At 45.2% G+C, this 22,231-nt stretch overlaps 2 protein-coding genes across 3 annotated transcripts; both read right to left on the reverse strand.

The window, feature by feature from the left end:
• Positions 1 to 228: 228 nt before the first annotated feature.
• On the reverse strand, positions 229 to 17,002 carry cyfip2 (cytoplasmic FMR1 interacting protein 2). Of its 2 annotated transcripts, XM_029164928.3 has the most exons (30): positions 16,077 to 17,002; positions 11,894 to 12,043; positions 11,701 to 11,790; positions 11,026 to 11,103; positions 10,683 to 10,784; positions 10,379 to 10,560; positions 10,195 to 10,291; positions 9,509 to 9,637; positions 9,325 to 9,429; positions 9,155 to 9,243; positions 8,803 to 9,040; positions 8,554 to 8,706; positions 8,132 to 8,271; positions 7,893 to 8,040; positions 7,657 to 7,810; positions 7,400 to 7,556; positions 7,217 to 7,313; positions 7,060 to 7,136; positions 6,850 to 6,958; positions 6,640 to 6,759; positions 6,361 to 6,560; positions 6,194 to 6,281; positions 5,970 to 6,113; positions 5,743 to 5,833; positions 4,787 to 4,917; positions 2,996 to 3,068; positions 2,791 to 2,885; positions 2,464 to 2,702; positions 2,239 to 2,386; positions 229 to 2,132 (listed from the first exon to the last, which is right to left on the reverse strand). In XM_029164928.3, the coding sequence occupies exons 2-30, from the start codon at positions 12,008 to 12,010 to the stop codon at positions 1,965 to 1,967; spliced, it is 3,759 nt and encodes a 1,252-aa protein (XP_029020761.1). In that variant the 5' UTR covers positions 12,011 to 12,043; positions 16,077 to 17,002; the 3' UTR covers positions 229 to 1,964. The 2 variants fall into 2 exon arrangements, with proteins under 2 accessions (XP_029020761.1, XP_029020762.1); XM_029164929.3 differs by lacking the exons at positions 229 to 2,132; positions 2,239 to 2,386; positions 2,464 to 2,702; positions 2,791 to 2,885; positions 2,996 to 3,068 and adding an exon at positions 3,892 to 4,488.
• Positions 17,003 to 17,138: 136 nt separating this feature from the next.
• itk (IL2 inducible T cell kinase) lies at positions 17,139 to 22,161 on the reverse strand. Its single transcript, XM_029164932.3, has 17 exons — positions 21,880 to 22,161; positions 21,692 to 21,796; positions 21,492 to 21,573; positions 21,262 to 21,387; positions 20,986 to 21,023; positions 20,324 to 20,475; positions 20,170 to 20,235; positions 20,008 to 20,062; positions 19,512 to 19,591; positions 19,285 to 19,427; positions 19,095 to 19,169; positions 18,680 to 18,848; positions 18,368 to 18,584; positions 18,228 to 18,292; positions 18,011 to 18,129; positions 17,764 to 17,921; positions 17,139 to 17,678 (listed from the first exon to the last, which is right to left on the reverse strand). Exons 1-17 carry the CDS (start codon positions 22,015 to 22,017, stop codon positions 17,610 to 17,612), a joined length of 1,857 nt encoding a protein of 618 aa, XP_029020765.1. The 5' UTR covers positions 22,018 to 22,161; the 3' UTR covers positions 17,139 to 17,609.
• Between the last annotated feature and the right edge of the window lie 70 nt (positions 22,162 to 22,231).

The following is a 22,231-nucleotide window of genomic DNA, read 5'->3' on the forward strand; positions in this document are numbered from 1 at the left end:
GTCTGCTAATTGACGTGTGGTAGTAATCTAAAATATTTATTATCTTTAGATTTTTCTAGTACGTTTATCATATTGTTAAAAATACGTCATCATTTGCTGTTACGGAGCTGTAATTGTACCAACTGCAAGTGATAAGTCAGCCATTTCTAAACCTGTGCCATCAAATTCAAGACAATGCTATTGAAAGTAGGTTGCATTATAACTCAGTGAAAACTTTCTATACACATCTTTCTTTTCAGTTAAACCTTTTTTTTATTTCATGGAAATACAACATTATTTCAAATCCTTTGCAGGACCATTGTTGTAAATATTATACTCTTCTCCATTTTTTGTACTTGAAAACATGGTCACTTTTACAACAATATCATAAACAGAGCCTCGTGTCACAAATGGAGCCATTGATGACAATAAATTACACTTGCCATGCTAAGGTTTTTGAGATGATACATTGGTACCTTCATTTTCACGAGAATAACCTTTAAATGAACAAGAAGTCAGAGTTGAATAAATATAACAAAAAGACAGTGGAGTTACAAAAGAAATGTTGTTCATTCAAATAAGAGCAGAAAAAAAAGATCACAGGGTTATTAAGGAAAGGTTAATTCTTAATTATTTGTTTTGCTTTATAAGAAAAAAATAGGGACATTTTTTGCATATTTTGATAACACTGCTAGATCTAAAGCAAAAATTCAACAATAGTAAATACTGACTATATTTAGGAAACTGCCCTTTATGTAACTGACACTTTAGTTATCATTTCTCTTCTTTTCCTTTATGTGCAGAGTTTATATTTCATAGGTCTCCTGGACCAACATTGTCCATTCAGTCAAAACAGGTTGATCTAGTACGGCACTGTCTTTATACAACCTAGAGGTATTTTCTAACATTGCTTAATTTTTTTTTTTATTATTGTAATTCTTGAAAAAGCAAATGCACTGATCCAAATGAAGATGTGTGTTTTCTGTCTGAAAATGTTACCACTGTATTTATATACAGAATATAAAAAAAAAAATCTTTCCAACAGACCGAAAAGAGAGAAAAGAAAAATTGTTGATGAGGTTTCCAGTCAGTAGCAGAGAGGCAAGTAAATTAAAATATTAATCATTAAAAACAAGAACAATTACAACACTCAACACTTCACTTTGTTCAACAGTAAAATTTACAGTGGAACTGGTACTGAATATAAATGTGTCAGAAGATTGAAAAAAAAGGCAGATTGTGGGAAGGGATTTAAAATAAATAAAAGCTAAATAAAAAAAGTGATGTACCTTCATTCCTTTGAAAGCAAGCAGGTGTAGAGGATGTAATAATAAGTATTCATCTTGATAGACACTATGCATCATGGACATGGCAGATCAGATTATCACACAAATGATTAGGAGTTTGAACACGCATATTGTTGGCTCACATGTACCGGTGCCTGTGTTAGTACTGTTAGTACAGTAGCACCAAAGAAAAACGCCATGTTGCACTGGATGTAGCTCTTTCCAGAAATATTTAGTCATGTAGTCATGTAGATTAATTATCGAGTTCATTGATTTATTTAAATATGTCATTATGGGGTTTCTTTTCAGTCTAATGGACTCAAATACTCAGATTATAGTATAGAGCTATATTTGGTATTTGTGTCTGTTGTCCAATCCAAACGTGTGCAGCTAGAGAATTGGAAAAGTCATGCATGGATCTGAGTAAGAGCTACACAGATAATAATAGTGAATACGTTAAAAGAAAAGTTTTGGATATTCTACTTCTGGACTGGTCTAATCTGTGGGTTTAAAGAATCCAAAGACACAGAATCCCATGTTTGAGACAGAATAAGTTTTAGAAGGTCTGTCTTTGGATTCTTGCAGCCACCACTGACCTATTGTGGGGACTTTATACCTTTACAAAGACCAGCAACAGGCAGAAATTAGTAGCACAGCTATGGGGAATGTGTGTGCATGTCTGTGTATGGTGGGTCTTTTTCAACAGGTGGTTGCCAGGGATTGGTGTATAGGAGGCTGGAAACAGCGAACATGCTCCACAGTGGAACTGTCCGTCTCCACCGCTTTCATGTACTTGTTAAGGATAGCAAAGATCTCATTGTTGAGGATCTGGTACTTTCTAATACGGTCTGCCATTTTCTTCAAGGGCTGCCGGAGAAAAACAGAGAAGATTGGGTGTATTTACATAAAAATATATTGATTAAACAATTGGTCAAAAATGCTCTAAATAGTTCATGTACTTTAATCTACCCACCACATTTTTGATGATCTCATCCTTGCCGTCCTGTCTTTGGACTTTGAGGAGGTGGTAGCAGAAGTCAAAGAGGTCAAACCGGCGCTGCTGCCCCAACAGGACAATGATTGCGCACCCAGCCCAGTTCAACCCGTCTCCAAAGCACTGCCTGCAAGGCAAAGCGCAGACAGCACTTCAGCATTCAGCGTTCCCAAAGCCACCTCGTTCTTTAGAGGTTGCACTCACTCCGCTGTAAACTCGTGTGTGCCCACAGGGATGCAGTAGACGAACTGCATGGCGCTCCAAAGGCGGTGGAACTCCATACACTCGTCGACGTGCATCACCCCGTTGGTGGGCGGGGGTCCACGCCACACGCTGTCCTGCAGGAAGCTGCGGATGCGGGTCAGGATGACCTCGAACATGGAGAGGCCGCAGCACAGGCGCTCTTTGGTCAGCAGGTCCCCCTCACGAGCAATGGCAATTTGCTGGGAGCAAGGAGTCACAGTATTACGTAATTTGATGGATCCTACTAAGCAGAATTTGACAGATCTGTGTACTGAAGTCTCAACCCACCTGTGGGGTTCCTAACCTCTCGATTAGAGGCACAAGGTGGAGAGGGGCGTACTTTGCTTCCAACCTTTTCATCCTCACCTCCAGACGCTCGCCCTCTGTAAAACAAACAGCCACAAGGAAAGACATTTACATACTGGCCTGAACACCAGTAGTAGTAGTTTTCCCCATCTACTTTTATTTTCCTGCGTCCAAACCTTGCATTTACCTTTGATGTAGACCCTGGGCAGAATGTTCTGGAAGGGGGCAGCGTGAAGCAGGTCGCACACTTCTTCCTGCGACTAAGATTTAAATGCACATCACAAAACCGCATTTTAATCACGAACACCACCCACTGTGCTGTGAACACCCATACAGAGCATGCAGGCAGCCATAAGGTAATGTTGACTCTGCTGAATTCCTTCCTTCGGCCTGTTTTGAAAAAACAGTGTAGGATAAACTGGAGTGAGCTCCACACTGTAGGAGTCTAGGTGTATATCTTCATCCAGTCATGATGACAGGCTAATAAGAATAGAATTTGTCACACATTTAATGTGGTTCAGCCACAAGAGGCCAAGATACAGACACCCTGATAAATGTCCTGGATACAACATCAGTGGGAGTTTCAGCGGTTAGCTTAAGTTCCAAGATAACGCTTACTTTTCTCACGTACATAGCTTGATGGTTGCCACGGCAACTGTTAGTCAAGTCAACAAGCTATAAATCAAACTCAATGCAGAGAAGCAGCATGTTGGAACCTTGGCTGGAGGGTGATGGATGCGAGGAGAAAGCCATGCAATGTGAAGAGCGAGCACATCCAGACACATGCACGCACACATCCACAGACAGCCAACATGCACACAGTATACACACAAACACGCACACGCACACGCACACACACACACACACACACACACACACACACACACACACACACACACACACAAACAAACATGCGCACACGCACGCACACACACACACACACACACGCTCACACACACAAGCACACACAAACAAACATGCGCACACACACACACACACACACACACACACACACACAAGCACACACAAGCACACACAAACAAACATGCGCACACACACACACACACACACACACACACACACACACACACACGCACACACACAAGCACACACACAAGCACACACCAGCAAACATGCGCACACGCGCACACACACACACACACACACACACACACACACACACACACACACACACACACACACACACACACACACACACACACACACACACACACACGTTACAAGCACAAGTTAGTGCAAAAGGACAGAAATGGTAGAAAGAGAGACAGCTGAGGAGTGCTACGCAGACGGGCATTATAAGATCCTAGGATCAGAGGAGAGCATGGAGGCAGAAGTGCAAAGTTAGGCACGACACTGTTTCAGCAAACATAAATGATCTACTGTATCTCCTCTCCCATGGAAGAGTTTGGACTGTTTGCCATGACGGCAGCCAATGCCTCAAATCGCACACAGTATGTGCTTTATTTGTTTTGCGTCTTGAAACAAATCATTCACTTAGTCCTTTTGCTTCCATGGCCAACTGATGGTGAAACCAAGTCAAACTAACTATGGTGAAAAAGTGAGTGACAGACAGCTCAAACCAAAGAGGTAATAGAGGAAACAAAATATTCAGTCTCTGTGTTATTTTGTGCCAAAGATGAGACCTTAAATCCTTACCACCTGTGGTAGTTGCCAGCGTGTAATGAAAAATAGAGTAGTATTGAGAAAAAAAAAAAACATCAAAAGGCCTGACAATTTCTGGTTTCATATCGTTGATTGAAAAAAAACTTGAGGCATTCATGTTATCGTTCGCCCACATTAAGATATTACATGATATGGTGTCCTTCAATAAGCTGCTGAGGCATCACAGGATAGTAATAGTATGGAAATAATAAAATAGTAAGAAAAGAGCAATAATTATAACAATATTAACCTAGATAGGATAAGATATGAACAGTTGTAAATGCAAAGGTCTTACCAGAGCTTGCTCGATGAGCAGGCAGAAGAGGATAGCATTTCCCACTTCCCTTAAGCTCTGGAAGACATCTGTCTTCAGCTCAGCATACTCAATGATATCCTTGAGCTGATGGTGGAAGAACTCCAGGATACCTGGAATAACAAAGACGGAAGAATGGTGGACACCATAAGACCTACAAAACAAATCCAAAAGCTCTTGCTGAAACACGTGTTTCACTCCTGCAGTCCAAACGTGCAGCCGAGCCGTAAGCACCTACCGGTGCCTCATTATGTCACTGGTAATCTATTGCTACCAGGATGAATCAGGATGATGTCAGAGGTTCTGCCTGGCTGACCTGACCCACATTTGGCCCGAGCACCGGAGGACAGTAAGATCACAGGCAGTAAGCCAGGTACAGAACATCAGTAAGCTACAGATTACCAAGCCTTGCTCATAGGAATATCCCATCTGACTGGCCTCTAATCTTCACACAGCTCCAGCCAAAACGCACAGAGGCACATCAGGTAATACGCAAAGATACTACAGTGTGCTGTGAATTAAGTGTGCAGAATTTACCATGAGAAATAAAACAGACTTTAAATGGCATAGTGCAATTTTATTTTATTTTACTTGTCCTCTCCTTAATTCAGTCTGTGCAAGAGCCTGAACGTTCAAAACAGCGATTTAAAGTAAGGCTGCAATTATCGGAATTGCTTTTGACTCCTTCATGTTCTTCGTGTGGTTACATGATGTAAAAACATAAACAACACTGCTCTTCTGTAGCATTAGAGACAAAGCAGCTGCTCTAGGAGCTGAGGCTGAAATAATTTCCCCTGAAAGGATCTTTTATCTTTTAAGTGATATAAATGTGAAAATATTGCTTAGATAAGTGATGACGTGATACAGTTTCATATCACATTTTAGTATTAAAGCTAAAATGGTGTGAACGTTAGCATCAGTGGGGACTATAGGCTCACCTGGGGAGCCATACTCATGGCGGGGTAGGCGGCAGATCTTAGGCATGACTTCTATCAGTGTTTTCACATACTGCAGAATGGTGCCCTGTAACTGCAAAGTGACAACGAAGACCGATGAAGCACAGTCGGGAAGAAAGGGAAGAGAAAAGAGGCAACAGAAAATTACCCTAAGCACCCACAACTCTGAGAGGAAGCTGACGCGTTTTAGGGAAAATGAAGATAAATACCAGGCTCTTGACAATCTTAAGCAGCTCTTCCATCACTACAGCAATGCCTTGGTAACCAAGGAGACGGCAGATGGTCTTGAAGTGAGGCGGGCCAACGAAGTTTCTGTAGGAGCTGTAGATGTGGGAGTAGGCAATGTTCAGAGGCTGAGGAGGGAGAAGATAAGCAGAGTTAATGCGAAGCAGTGGTTGTTGAAGGAAATATGAAGTCATTAAAGGCGGCGCACCTTGGATCCATACAGGTAGTAAGGCTGCACGTTGGCTGGCTTGTCTCTTTGAGGCTCCTGGGTGAAGGGGATGGCTGTGCGTACAAAGCTGAGGGGACAAAAGGGAAAAGGGTTTAACACGAAGTAGCAGACGCAGCAAGAGCCAAGCGTTTGCACGACACACTGACCGGTTGGTGGATCCATTGTAGCAGTAGTTAGGCAGGAAGTCAAAGTTGAGCTCCCAGAAGACGTGGAGCGTGATCCGTCCATAGGGGGCAGAGACGTTGTGGTTGGCCTCGCGGAACATGGCGTCGAAGCTGTCCAGTGTCATGTGTTTGGACAGGAGCCGGTGGGTGAGTCTGTTGATCTCCAGCAGCCACTCCAGCTCCTGTGAAGGGAGTCTGATGAGGTGCTACTCCCTCGGTGTGCGCAGCTAGCGCTACTTTAGCCCTGACGCGCCTTCTTACCACTATGGAAGTGAGGTCCTCGCTCTCGAAGCGGCTGATGGCGTGGTCCAGAGACTTGTACATGGCCGCTGAGATCCTCTGGGTAATCAGCCGGTTCAGGTCGATGGAGCGACCGAGCAGCTTCACAACAAAAGAGACACAATTTAATCAGCCGTTAAGCCAAATTACATTTATCTTTGTATCCTGACAAAAATGTGTTCTCTAATGTACCTGAACGTGTCTCTGCTTGAGCAGCGTCTCGTAGCGGTTTGACGGTGGGTACGGAATGATCACGCCATAGTTTTTGCACTCTGCTCTGAAGCGCTTGTCTAAGAGGACACTGTGGGACACAGGAGATGTGATTCATGTTTAGAGTCTGAGGAGGCGACTATAGTGAGAGGCAATGTGGCAAATGCATGAAGATCAAAAGGCGGCTTTTACCTTCCAGCCATTGCTTTGTAGTAGGCAAATATCTGATCTGCTAACTTGTAGACAAACTGATCAAAGCAGAGGTTGACCTGAAACAGGAAGAGGAGTGTGACGAGGGCGTTTTAACAAAGCGGCACTAACGCACGAGTGGGTTTATCTCAGTTAATACCTCAGCCTCGATTTCATCATAAAGGAACTGTTTCTTGAACTTTGTGAGAGCGTAGTAGCCGCTGTCGTTGTACAAGTCTAGAGGATACAGCACATACCTGCAGGAGGGAGGACGGCCGTTACCGCATTGGTTTATATCACAAGGTACAAACAGGCTGAGTTTTACAGAGGGATCTGTCATTACTCCATCATGGAGGGCTCCTTGGTCTCCAGGATGTGGTCCGTGAGGATCCAGGGCATGGACATTTCAATGGGGAACTGGATCCTGCGGCCCATGGTCAGCTCCAGGAAGAACTCCCTGAACCACAGCTGGGACAGGTCACAGCACTGCTGCAGGGCCTCTGGGCGGCGGCGAGAGGCAAAGAAGCGACACGTGACCAAGGGGGCATATATGTAAAAACAGTGTTTCCTGCACCTACTCCTACTATAGTGACTGCTCACCGCTGAAGTTCAGCAGATGTGTAAAAAAGAAGGAATGCTTGTGGAAGTCTTCTATGGCCACGACTATGGGTCCATCCAAGCTGCTGCGAAGAGTCTTCTTGGAGCCGCTCTTATCTGCTATCAGCGACTCCAGCATGGTTCGCACCATGTACAGCTACACAGAAAGGGATCTTCAGTCGGACTGGGAGCATTTTGTCAGCAATATATTCCTACACTGGCTGTGTTTCGTGTCTTACCTGAGTGCTGGAGGGTCCTACGGCCCTGCGGGGCACTTTAATGTCAAATCCGCCTTTGGGGTCCTTCTCCCCCCTCAGACACGGGTCATTTGGAGGCTCCCTCGCCCCCTCCCAGTCGCAGACGGTCTTCCGAATGGCCTGGAGAACGCTACAAAGAAAGCACGATAGCACAAGTGAACGATGCCTCCAAGGGCGAAAGCGTCAGGTTTGATGTGCACGGGGTCCCATCGTCAGCGCACCTAATGAGGACGTTCTTCTTCTTGCGCACAGCCTGGCGCAGGGGCTCTCTGAGGGTGACCTGGGCGAAGTCTTGCAGCGCCGCGTAGATGGTGTTCCTAATGGCCTGGTTAAATACGGACTCCATCCGGCCCATCAGAACCTGCACAGTACATTACACAGCGCCATCATCATTACCATCGGCTTGGTCGCAGGGGGCTTCTCGCTACCAAACGGGTATTATATGATAATTCCACATTTTCAGAAACACTTTGTTTTCTTGATTTCTTGCCGAGAGCCGCACTCACGTCTGCCTGGTCTGTTTCCACTCTTCCTGCTGCGCTAAGCTAACGGCTCTCAGCGTTAGCGATCAGTGCCCTCATCTACATCTTCAAAGCAAAGTTCGCTGGCGTGCATCCGTTCATTTGCATCCCTGCCGTCTCACCTGCAGCCCTTTGATCATTGCGATGACCTCCACCAGGGCAAACTTCTCTTCACTGGTGTAATTGTAGCGCGTGGCACGCTCGTACTCCTCCGCCGTGCCCGGGCAGTCCTTGTTACAGAATTTATCCGTGGGATGGACCAGCTTCCACGAGTACTGGAAAAGCCGAACACAGCCATAAATAGATCGAACACACGCGCGTTACCGGCGCAAGGCCTTTTACCTCCCAAACGGCCCCACTTCCAGACTCACAACTTCCATGACGTGCGTGCTCCACTTGGACAGCAGCTGCAGGCCCCTCAGAGCCAGGTCGAACAGCTCCCGGTACTCCTCGTCGGACTTCTGGCTGTCCAAGCCCGAGCCCGTCACCACCTCGCTGTTGCTGTAGCGCGCCAGCTCCGAGATGAAACGGATGTGGTCCTCCCTGATCTGAACCATCTGCTCGCACAGGTTGTACTGCGGCGAGATGCTGCTCTGGGTGCACGTCCACCTGGACACAAAGACGGAGGAGACTGAAGCGAGGATCAAGAGATTCGGACTTGGCCTCGCTCCTGACAGCGCTCCCGCTAAACGGCCACACAGATGGCCACGCCGGCTCTCTTACTTGGACTTGTTTTCTTCGTAATGAGCACTCGTCTCGATGTAGCGCGATAACTCTATCTGCATGTCCCCGAAGAGCGGCACCACTTGAAGCTGAAAGAGACGGGGATTGAATGTCTCACCTTGTCGTCGCGTGCACAGGATGCAAAGAGATTCAGAGGAGCGAAGCCTTACTTTGAAGAATTTGTCTATCTTGCTCAGGTTGATCCTCTTCTTGGCGTCTAGCTTGTAGATATTACTCACGTTCCCGTCCATCAGGTACAGACCAAAGCCCATCACCTGACAAGAATTTGGCGTAACATCTGGTTTCAGCACAGTGAGGACCGGCCGACAGCATGTTCGCGGGTCAGACATGTACCTTCAGCAGCATGTGTTTCTCGCTGGGAGTCAAGTACATCTTGTTCTCATAATAGTCGACACAGATGTTGACGATGTCGGCCAGAAGTTCCTCGTAGCCAGGAATCACCTCCAGCTGTTGGTGCAGGCACTACGCCGACAAATAGATGGGACAACAGGTCACCTTCAGACAAACTGGAAATCCATGCTATACACACTGCCGCAGTTCCTTCAATGCATGTTTTTTTCATATGCCTTTCTGTAGGCCTCTTGCAGCATATAATGCCTCAGCACAGCAGCTTATGATCTGCAGCAATAGGTCAGACGTTGGTTTAGGGGGGAGGACGTTTCTGTCACACATTCAAACAGAATACCACCAATGTTTTGACCTCCATATTTCAGTCAATGGGCTAAATCCATAGCACCTCGCAGTTATTTGACAGCGTCATATTTCCGTGCAGGATAAAAATAAGTGGGAGTTATTCATCCTCCGTTTGCCTCAGTAGGAACCGCAGCTGAATGCAGTCATAGATTAAACAGAATAGTGGGGTACGTTCGCTGCCACCTCTAGCTGGATCACACAAAGACGTACCACCATCCCCAGCGCAGCTCACAAAAAGGCTTTCATCCACAGTGGGCTCATCCTCTGTGTGCAATTTCACGGCACTTACTGTAAAGATGAAGGAAGCCCAGAGCATGCACACCAACCTGAGTGATCCTGTTGTGGTTGGCTAAAAACATGGAGAGATTCTGGGACTCCTGGATGGACTGAGGGTCGGCCATTTTTCTCAGAAACTGAGCTGCCCTGGAGACGGTTGGAGAGAGAAAATTCCTATCAGGATGTTCAGATTAAAAAAAGGAAATAGAAAATGAGCCTTGCTCAGACTTCTACCTTTTATAGGCAGAGTGGTCGTTCTTGACGCTACATTTCATGTTCTTCAGTTCGTCCAGCACAGCAAACATGTTGATGAATTTGCCCAGAGTGAGCAGATACGCCTCAGACACGAAGTCTTTCCTTCTCTCCGCGTGACACAGGCGTTTCACTTCACTACAAAACCGTTCGATGGCTTTCCGCTGCGAAGACAAAACAATATTACATTATTCATTATTAACTACTATGACAGGTAATACATTAAAAGCCTTTTGTTTTTTTTATTCTTCTGTGTGGTTCACAAACAGCAGCAGCTGAATCTTACCTGGAAGTACATGAACTTCATGAGTTTGGTAACTTCAGGTTCTAACACCTCCACTGTTTTCTCGTAGATCTCAACTCTGTTGGGCTGCTCGTTGCATTTCACCTGGTAAACACAAGAGGGCGGCATCACCCAAACTTAATTAAAACGTCTGCTTCAGCCAATTCTCAGTTAGTACATCTGATAGCTACTTATAGATGCTATATGACATTTGTGAAAATAATAATCAGATTACAATTTTTAGTTGTCACAAAATGTCTCTCTTATGCACATTCAACCCAGCAGACTAGGACTTGTTGAAGGTGACCACTGGACAACACAGTGTCCAAATGAATTAAACCTTTACCTGGGGAATAGCTCTGGAGCAGCTTCTCCAGGTGTAAAGCATCACAGCATATTCATGTCCTTCCTCCAGCATCTCATTCTGCACAAATAAGGCACAAATATAACTAAATAAAAAAAATCCTCACCTTGTATCTGTTCATGTATGAGTTCAGCAATAAAAGACCTTGAGAAATATTTGTGAAGGGAAACAATTTCGCCATTAAATATGAGGTGAGACAGATGTCTCCATCACTCAGGCTTAAGGAGGAGCATTCTCAAATAGACCAGCTTCAACTTCAATGGAGCTGCCTGAATAAATATGGTTAAATAAAGGTCTATGCTCCTCTTTACCAGTCCAATCACACTCTCCATTCATTCTACATCAGGGAAAAGACGTTTAGTGCTTCGCTGCCTGCCTGATTCACCAGTGTGTGAGAGGAATGTGTGTCTGTGTGTATCCTGCCACAGGGCCGGCCAAAACCTCACAAAGGAACCAAATGATAATCAGTTCGCTCAAAACAAGGCTCTCTTTAAGGGCGTGAGGCTGCTTCCCACAGCTGCCTTTGTGCACGCTGAAAGAGGAACAGCAGCTATTGATGACAGACAGTAAAACATTGATTTAGCTCACAAATGCATAAACCAACACGATGCCAAATCTTGACATGGTGGTTTTGGAAGCTAGCAGACAAGGTCTCACCATGCTGGAGTGCACTGTAGCTTGCTCAATGTACCGGGCGATGCCGGTCACGAACGCGTTCCGGTCCTCAAAGTTGGTGTCAAAATTAGCCTGCAGAAAAAAAGGAGATGTGAAAATACAGTACACATGTCTGCACAGCTGGCCATGATGTCAGTGTGTGTGTGTGTGTGTGTGTGTGTGTGTGTGTGTATACCTGGTACATGATAGATGAGGGAGGGGGTTCAATGCATGGCTGCTGATCTGGGAGAGGCAGCTCCTCCAGAAGGTCCACATTGGAGAGAGCATCCTCCAGAGTCACGTGGGTCGTCATGGTAACAAGGCGTCGCTCACACTACACCCCAGTCTGACAGGAAGAGAGACGAGAGCAATATGAAACTGAGACTGTTTGGTATGTTATGGACGTACATAATATACAAGAGCACAAGTGAGGTTATGAAGGTTAAAGATGGGAGCCCTGCTGATAAAAAGTACAAATGTCTGCAGAAACGCGTCACGGGACAATAAACCTAATCAAGTGCTTGCATGTCTAGACGGACTCATTTCCTCTCATGAACCCTGTTTGGAGTGGGTGGTGCACCCAGCACCTGTATCCTTCCCTGTTTCACTAAATGTCAATGCCCGACTAACATTCGGGGGAAGTGGGGGGCAGAGGCCCTCCCACCACTTCCTCATGAAGACGTGTAGAATTCTTGAAATGCCACTACCTGGAAATCTCATTGAGCTCAGAAAGGAGAGGAAAGCGATTTGGCAAGTACGAAATGTCAGTCAAAACGTACAGAGATGCTCTTAGATTTATGGAGAAAGCATTTGATTATTCATCATTTTAGTCTTTTATACAACATACAACTGTGTCAATTATTACTGTTAATGCCAGTCCTGCACTTGATCAGTCTTTCCTATAAAAGGTCGGTCCCTTTAGAAACTGCACAGTCCCTGATGTTCCCCCTCCTCATAAAACACCACCCAGTCAAAGCCGTCTACCACCTGTTACCATCATGTGCCTCGCAGAAATGTGTGTTTCAGGTCTGAGCCGACCGACTGGGGATAATCAGCTTAGTATTCACAGCCAGAGAGGGCCACATCCAGAATGGAGAAAGGGAGAAATCACAGCTAGACAGAAGGTGCTGCGTCAGTTATCTAATATCTAATCCATAACTTACGTGGCAACATTTTATTTGGTCAAACTGTTTTTTTATTTGCCCTGGCTGTCAGACACATACTGTGATTCAATCAGCACCTAGTATCAAAACACAGAAACCACTGTTACATCAGCAACGCATGCGTTTAGACAGAGGAGGTATAAAATAAGGAGCGAGCAGAGTTTCCTGTTAAAAGCTAGCACCTATTACTAGCATTCTAATGTGAAAACACAACAAAACGCATCTGATTGGAGCAGGTCTTAGCAGCCTCAGGCAAAACAGCATATGCTGGTTGTGGCTCCGTCTTGTTTACATCATTGCTCCATTTCATTAAAAGGTTCTGGTCGTTGACCTGTGAACCGGTCCCTCCTTAAAAACATCAAACATTTCATCCTTCATCCATCCTGACATGGTTCTGGACATTAAATTCAGACAACCTCACATTGATCTCGTCTGTGCATAGGATTTTTTTCCAGAACTCCTGTGATTTGTTCATGCACTACCATGTAAACGTGAGTCATGCTTTCATTTTCTTTTGGACAGACTGTGGACTTTTTAGACTCCGGACTGCAGATTGTTGAACTTCAAATAGTCTAGAAAGATATGCAGCAACAGTTGCTTATGTGTGGGTTAGGAGTGATTATAAGAGTTTAATAAGGCCTAATGCACCTGGCTGCAAGTTAACCTGTTTTATGTGTATTGAGACGAGTGTAAGGTACAGTAGCTGCAGGAGGTGAACCAGCAGCCTTCAAACACAGAACAATGAAAAAGCTAGAAAAAAAAGACTGACCTATTAGATTTAAGTGACACAGCAAAAAGTTGATAGAGGAACATTCATATACACAGTCTAAAGTGAAGCCGAGTAAAATGCCAGACGGCCTTTAAACTCATGCTGCTGAAAAAAACCTTCATACACAACCTTCATTAACGCATTCTCTGATTCTGGGCTGCTTACATTGAGATGTGCAGCTTTTAGAATACGAAACATGCAGCTCGCTATGAGCGGTTTCATCGTTCGTACAAGCACAGTCAGCGCTGCTAAATTCCCATCTGTGCTTGAGAACACACACAGGCGCAGGCCAAAGCCTGGCTGAATAAACTTTCCCACTCTGTACAGGACTAACGGTTGGTGTGTGTGTGTGTGTGTGTGTGTGTGTGTGTGTGTGTGTGTGTGTGTGTGTGTGTGTGTGTGTGCGCGTGTGTGTGTGTGCGTGTGTGTGTTTGTGTGTGTGTACATGTTTTCCTTCGACGTGGGGACCATAAATGTTTTTGCTATCAAGGTGAGGACATTGTGACAATGTGGGGACCCTTGGCGGGTCCCCACTACAGCTAAAGGCCTGTAGACCACGCCAGCGATACAAAAGTCCACGTCAGGAGGTTGTGTCAAATCTGCTTGTGACTAAAGCACCGAAGCATGAACCTGTGTATAAAAATTACATGTGACAGCAGTAGTAAAACATCTCAGAATCAGAGGACACGCGCAAATCTATGACACACAGTTAGTAGAAGACAACCATAGTCAGTTTGTGCTGTAATGCATTTGTGTAATCCATCTCGCCCCAGAGAACGACCCAGTAAGAGAAAGTGTGTCAACTCCAGGGTCACACCACTCAATGGGATCTCCCCCCAAGGCCAGCTCTGTAATATATATTCATCCACGCGCTGACAGGAGACGGCAGAGTGGAAGGGCCCTCCGATGATGCACACATTCATTAGCACACTGGTTAAACGGGTCTGGGAGCGGCGCGTGCGGGCTTCGCCGAGGGTGTCCGCCGCCGTGGGAAAGCTGCCCGTCATCTCAGAGAGCGCGTCACGAGGCCCGCGAGGTCACGCTCGCCTGAGCCCGCAACAATGAGCACGCAACTGGTCGCACGGAGAGGTCACATGACCGGGTCCTGGCGGGTCGAGGGCAGGCGACGAATACCGAGGCGAGCGTCCGTCACATTTCTAAGTATTTTCGTGGTGGCTGAGGCCATGACGAGCAAATAGGGTTTGTTCATCATAGTTCGTCAGCATTGTTTATGTCTACTTCCCTTTTCTGTCAATGGTTAGTTCGTTATTCATGTCATGTCTAGAAGAATAGAAACAGTGCTGTCAGCTGCTCATGATCAAGCTGTGGAGTGCAAAAATAGCTGAGCTATAGACAATAGTCATAACGTAGGAGTGGCCTGCTGCTAGGCCACAAGCTTGAACCGTCACGTCTGTGCAAAATGTCAGGCTGAAAATATCAAAATGCTTGATTTACATTCTACAGATCGTGCTCTGACCTGAGGTTTAGTCCCGGCAAAGGCACAAAGGCGACAACACTGGTGTCGTTTACACCACATCCTTGAAGGCAGACCTCCTCCGCTGCTCTTCTGTGGGTTTCCTCCTTTTTCTCCTCATTATGGTTTTGCTTTCTGCGCCGTGTGTTTACACTGTGCCGACTGTTGAGCCTGAATCAAACCTGACTCGACTAGTAATGCTGAGCATTTTTCACTTTATTTTTTATTTCTGCACTGAGCTGCTGCAGAGCGCCCACAGCCCATCATTACATCACTGCCTGCTGGCGAGGGGGCTGTCATACAGATTTACAACTCGGCGACTCTGCAACAGTGGATCGCCCCGTTTCTACCAAAAAGGAGAAAAGCAACAGCCATCAGGCGAACGAGCGAAACGGAAGTAGGTGAACCTGTCGTTCGCGCATCACTACGAGGCCCACGCGCGTGCGAAAGCCCCATGTCACGCCGCGCGCATCGAGATGCTGCGCCCTGACGCTCGGGTGGCGCGAGAGGAAAATGATGAAAGGGAATGAAGGCGGCGGTTCGGGATCAAACCAACGTTTTCGATCGTACCACAGCCCCGTCATCTGCCTTTTTTTTTCCCGTTGCGCAGCGGAAAAGACGGTTAGCGGGTCAAAGAAAATCGCCCAGCTTCACGCGAGCCACCATTCATCAGTGCACTTGCTACACACGGACTCGCCGCTCACCCCACCCATCTCAGCGTGAGCTACGACGCCGCTAACGGGGCGCTAACGGGGACCCCGATCATGTGTTAGAACAATCCGCGAAAACCGGGGAGCCGCGTCCGGCGATTTCCCGGTGATCACACGATTCACGTGCGAACGAGACGGGTGGGAGCGGAAAAAAAGGCAGCCCTCCGGTTTCCAACCATCATCACTACCCAGCGCACATCACCGCCAGCCCCGCTCGTCTCCAGCGGCTGCGGCTCCATCCATCGCTGTTTTGTGTCACATACCTGCAAATCGCATGTCCGTCCGGAGATTCACGAAGGTGGGCGGACCGGGCCGCGGACTGCGACGGCGATCCGATGTTCGCTGGGTGTTTTTTTTTCCCTGCCCCTCGCCTTCGTTGCCGACTGATGCTCTAGTTTCACCCAGTCCCTACCCAGAGCTAATCCACCCCACACAAAGAGCAGAAAATGGCTGCAAGTGCAGTTTCTTAAAGGGCCAGTCGCAGCACAGCGATGGGGGACGGCAGGTTGATGCTGCTCATCACAGCTTTGAACGGCAGCGTCTTTCTTTTAAATAATTTAATTCATTGCCCACTGTAAAGCAGATTGGTGTATGTGTTAATAGTAGGAAACAGTATCAGCTGAACTTTGAATCCTTACAAAAGCAGGACAAAGGTCGCTGAGGAAAACCTCTGTTAACTCTCATATACAGGAACTGTGTTTTGATTATTTAGAGTCTGAGTCGGTTTTCATGTACAGAATGATAATAAAATACAGGCACATTAAAAAAAAACAGGAAAAACCCAAATCTGGTCAAGTTTTGTCTATGACTTTTGTCACAACTGTCAGATTACAATCGCTTTGTTTTTGAGCATAGGATTTGTCACAGGGGACTAAATGTGTGGCAAACTGAGACTGGCCGAGTGCACGTTTCAGACTTATTGATGGAGAAGCTGGTGAAAAGTAGAAGTAACTGTTAGCAGCAGATTTTGAGGAAACTGTGTGAGTGCCACTGTTTTGTCAAGCGGGTCACGTTTCAGCTCAGTCTGCACCGTACTTTAGGGACGTGATGTGTGTTCACACCGACACACAGGAAGCTGACATTAACGGACCTGAGGGGCCCGAGTCCCCTTAGTCTGGGCCAAGAAGCGGCACGAGCAGCTGGATTCCTACCAGCAGGTGGCAGTGTTCGCATGAAGCAGAGGCAGAGGAAGCCCTCTAACTACACGTCCATCCAGCTTACCAGTTATTTTCATACCAGTCTCACTCAATAAGTTGTAGACACTGCTGCAGTGTATTAGTTCAGCTACCGCTGCCAGACAAAAACAGGAGCAACAGACTCTGGCAGACAGTTTAAGAGTTGGCAGACGGCCCGACTGCCGGCTTGGTTGGTTTTCCATCTCTTACAAACATTACAGTAACCCATAAATCCATAGGTGTGGGGTCTTATTTGTTGCTGGCCTGTTATAAAAGCCAGGATTAAGAGACACCTACTGTATCTCGTGCATTAGAAGATTATTGTCATTAATAAAATATTTACAATCAGTGTATTTAACACTATGGGCTTAGTAAGTTGATATTGTTTTATCACAGACAACGCACAATATAGAAGAAGTTGGATCAAGCAATGTAGTAACAGCACCTGCTTCATGTACAGAGATTTACAGAGGATGTTGAAAACCTGCGCAGAACCTGTGCGAATGGACTGTATCAACCTTAAACAAAACAAATGAGGGTTGTGTGAACACCAAAAATACAAATTGGACAAACATTCCAATCAATAACTTAAATAAATAAATAAAAAAATTAAACTGGATATCAGTTCACATTTGGGAGAGAGGCCAGTTCATGAATAAGGAGGGCAAAAGATGGACGATCCTCAGGTTTCTAAGAGAAGAGATGAACAAAACAGAAATGAATGAATCAGTATTTCATGCTCCTTCTCCCGCTGCTCCCCTCCTGAGCCCCGTACCTCCTTCCAGCACCACTCCATGAGCTGGTGGACGCCGTCCGGACTCAAGCGCGGCTTCAGGAGCCTCAGGCCCGCGTTCAGCGACTCCGCCACCTCGGCGTTGGAGCGGTTCTCGTAGGGAAGACGGCCCTCGCTGTACACCTCCCACATGAGGACGCCTGAGCAGGAGCGAACACGGAGAACCTCAGTGAGGGGAGAACGCCACGGACCGATCGCCGGCGGCACAGACACAGACGGACCAACGCACCGAACGACCAGACGTCGGACTTGCTGCTGAACTTGCTGTATCGGATCACCTCTGGGGCCGACCACTTCACTGGGAACTTGGAGCACTGGGAGCTGGTGTACTGGTCATCGAAAACAAACCTAAGGCACAGGCAATGGACGCACCATCAAACAACTGCAAACTGACCGACATTACAATACATAATCTACATTCAGACTCTACATTCAGAGAATTGTACCTGGCCATCCCAAAATCCGACACTTTGACTTCATTGTTATGTGACACGAGGCAATTTCTTGCAGCCTGCAGAAGAAAGATGCTGATGAGACCAGCAAGTATTCAGATATGGATCATTAAAATATATATATAGTGGCTCACCAGATCTCTGTGGATGAAGTTGGAGTTCTCCAAATAAGCCATCCCCTCGCTGACATCCAGACACATGCCCAACATGACGTCCTGAGACAACTGGCCTTTCATGGCTCGCAGGTAGTCGGACAGACAGCCCTTCTCCATGAACTCAAACACCAGACACATGGGGGAATGCTGGGTGCACACACCGTAGAGCTGCACCAGCTTACAGTGAGATAACTTCCTGTTAGAACACAAGCACATGAAAGTTGGCAGTGTTTCCTGTTGCCTCTGACCGACACACCTGATACCCGGCTCCCTCTCGTGGACTGCGCTTACATCATCACCCGCGCCTCTTCTTTAAACTCCTCGTCGGACATGTACTGCTCTCTTATCATCTTCACCGCCACCTTCGTCTCCCGCCACGTGCCCTCGAGGACGAGGCCGAACTGGCCGCTGCCTATCTCCTGACCCAGGGTCAGCTCCTCGGGCTCCACCTCCCACTGATCTGTTAAAAAAAAAAAAAAAAACTTTCAGCATCTCTGAAACACTGAAACTAAAATGGGTTTTTTAAGGAAGGATGATGATTTTTTTTTTTTGTCAACCATCATTTCAGGTTCAAACAGCTCTGTTCATTCCTGGTTTCATTTTCAAACAAATACAGCATCATCCGTAATTCATATAAGCTGTGCTCCCTCCTCAGTGTGAGTACTGTAGTTTGTGACTTGTGTTACACAACTGTTTACCCTCTAACCTTTTAAAAGGCCCGTAATGTTCTGGCAGGAGCTTCCATTCTGAGAGACGGGGTGTCTCAGACGTGTGATGAGGCCTGACAAGCAAACACAGCACACAGATACAAATACACATTTATTTATGAATTAGTTTGCTCTTTACTACGTTGCTCAAAAAAAATGGATTAATAATGTTGTTTTATAATTTATTACCTGCAGCATTGTGTTGGTGGTAAAGGATGAGCTCTGGAATGGTGCTGAACAGGTACTTCTCTGCCAGGTAATAGGAGCCGCCTTCTGCCTCCGTCTGCCTGATCTGGTAATGTTTCACTCTGGGATTCTTCTCTCCATTAGATCTGGTCAACATTTACGTCAACAACTCCAAGATGAGCACTTATATCATTTTTTGTAAGGGTTATTTACATAAGAAGGGAAAATACCCCGGTGCTTTGGTGAAGACTGACACAGTGTAGACTCCCGCCTGCCGTGAGTCCCGCACCATGAACGCACCTTCTTTTCCCTAAACGTTGAGCATTGACATTACACGAAAGCCACACACTCTTGTTAATTCTATGCATAATGACTGTTTAATCATGCAGCTAACGCCAGGTTAGGCCTGCCAGGGATTTCCAGCGGCGGATAACCCTGGAAGGACGTTCTATCCCCTGCTCGCAAAACGTAGCGAAGCAGGAAATTCGAACCCTGGAGGAAACACTGTGGTTGTGAGCGAGTGTTCAGGTCCCATGTCACGTCACGTTCTTGTTCTTGTTGCAGGTGCATTTGCATTCATTTTGCAAATGCAACGGTGTTGTAGGTGGTACAGTCACAGCAAAAGTGGACAGCATCATCACACTAATGCTTATCACAGTTTTCATACTGAGCAGGCAAAACAAGGGAAACTTGTATAATTGCTTTAGCCACTGACATTGTTTTTACCTCTTTCATCAACAAGTCTTCTGCTTCTGGCCTGGTTATGTTTTTATTGTACCATCTGCGAAACAACAGATCTATCAAATTCAATCATCAATGTGTTAAAATATATTTTGATACATATTATTGTTTTTTTTTATATCAGTAAAAAAATAAATGCGAACTCACTCAAATCTCTCAAAGTTGTTACCAGATTTTTCAACTACGTAAGTGCTGGGTACAAATCCTCTGTTCCTGATGAGAAAGCAGAAAAAAAACACTTCTTACTAATATATGACAATACAAAGATTGTTTGTTGCTATGAAATTAAGATTTGTCTTACCCCTGGTCATCCTGTACAGTCCACCAGTCACGGTGGGAGCTTTTAATCAGCACGTACTCCTGGTCTTTCTGAAGAGGCAGGTCGTCGTCTCCCAGCGGCACGTAGTCTTTCAAAGCAATGACCGACCTGAGCCCCCCATCGCTCACATCCGTCTGCCAAGGATAAAAGAGAAAGTTTTCATCTAAACATTATACAGTATATGTCACAACTTATAATAAATAATAATGTGAACATCGTAAAAACAAAGTCTTCTGTTTGAACTGCATTTTTCACAAGATCGGTGTTATAAAAATGTAAATAATTAACAACTCTAATACTGGTTCTTTTTAGATAGAACCAGTATTAAAGTTTAAACACAAAGTATATAAAATTATCAATAACTTTACAATGTTCTTAAGGTGTGTTAAGATGAATAATTATATTTAAAATGATAAACATGCAAAATTCCTTACAAGGTGCCTTACATTCTTGTTGTGGTAATAGTTAAAAATGTGTATTGTAAAAAAGATTAGCATGAAAGAACATTGTTGCATAAAAACAAAACAGACACTTACAGCCAAAATACACATTGACATCAAAATACCAATATAGCAATATGCAAACAACATAAAGGGCCACATCAACAACATTGTAGTAGTTATTGTAGCTTTAAGTAGTTCTACCTCTAGATCCGGGAGTTGCGGTAGTGGCTTTTTAGAAGCTGTGGAAAAATCAGATTTGTGATATTGACAACTGTACATAATTCAACAGTCAAGATTCAAGATTCAAAGAACTTTATTCAAACCAGAGGGAAATTCGCTAATGGTCCAAAAATTCATAAACACTACGAAGTCTGACTCCACGTTAAGATGACAGTAACTCTTTCATTATGACATAGACAAGACAGACAAATTAGGCTCCGGCATGTGATGAAAATGTATAAGTAGCAGGATACAAACCACAACCAAGTGAGTTGTATACTTGACACCCGGTTGCCAGTTTTTCTGTTTGTTGACAGCATTTCCATTTTCCATCCATCCAGAAATTTGGGTGGTATTTTGAAGCTAAATTATTATTCTTTGTTTCTATGTCGGAAAGAAAGAAGAATTACAACATAAATATTATCCTCCCTACTTTACGATCATGTGTTGTAGTGCTTTCACTGCAATGCAGCTAATATGATGCTCACCCTCTTTAAGAGCTCTGACCCATCTCTGACGACAATCGTTGTCTGGGGCAAAGACGTAGAGATAATAGGTGTCATAAAAGATCTGTTAAGAAAATGTAAGTTAATTCTTGTGTCAGATGTGATGCCTTCAATTGATTTATTGCCTTTATGTTTTAAGTGTGTTTATTTATGTTTTAAGTGTGTATGGTGGTGAAGCTCACCTGAAAAGGGTACTTAAAGTTGCATGGTATGGGCATGTCAGTACACACAATTTCCACACACTTAATTCGGGAAAGCTCTATGCACCCTTTAACCATTGGTTTTTTCTAAGAGGAAACATTATTACACACTGTTACTTCATATTATCCATACATGACATACCAGCAGCAATAAACCAGTCCACACTTACCCCTGGGCGACGTTCAGAATATTTCAAGTCTTGCGTGTCCAGCACAAAAAATCTTTCCTTATAGTTACAAGGTGACGTTCTTTTCTTTTGTTGAGACTTTTTTATCATAGTTCCCTTTAAAATAACCCTGGGAAACATGGTGACGGCGGAGAACAGCACAGCGACAAAAGCTTAGAGGCTCTTCACCTAGTACGGCAAGAGACTCAATGCCTCAGTCACAAAAGTCAAAAAAGAGTGGATGATAGGTTGATAGAAGCTGTGGAGTTTCCGGCATAGCGTGTTGCACTCAATAAACCACATCCTTACGGCATGAAACATGTAACCACCCCCCCACACACACACACACACTGTA

The sequence above is a fragment of the Betta splendens genome, chromosome 10, assembly GCF_900634795.4.
Source record: "Betta splendens chromosome 10, fBetSpl5.4, whole genome shotgun sequence".
Lineage (NCBI taxonomy): Eukaryota > Metazoa > Chordata > Actinopteri > Anabantiformes > Osphronemidae > Betta > Betta splendens.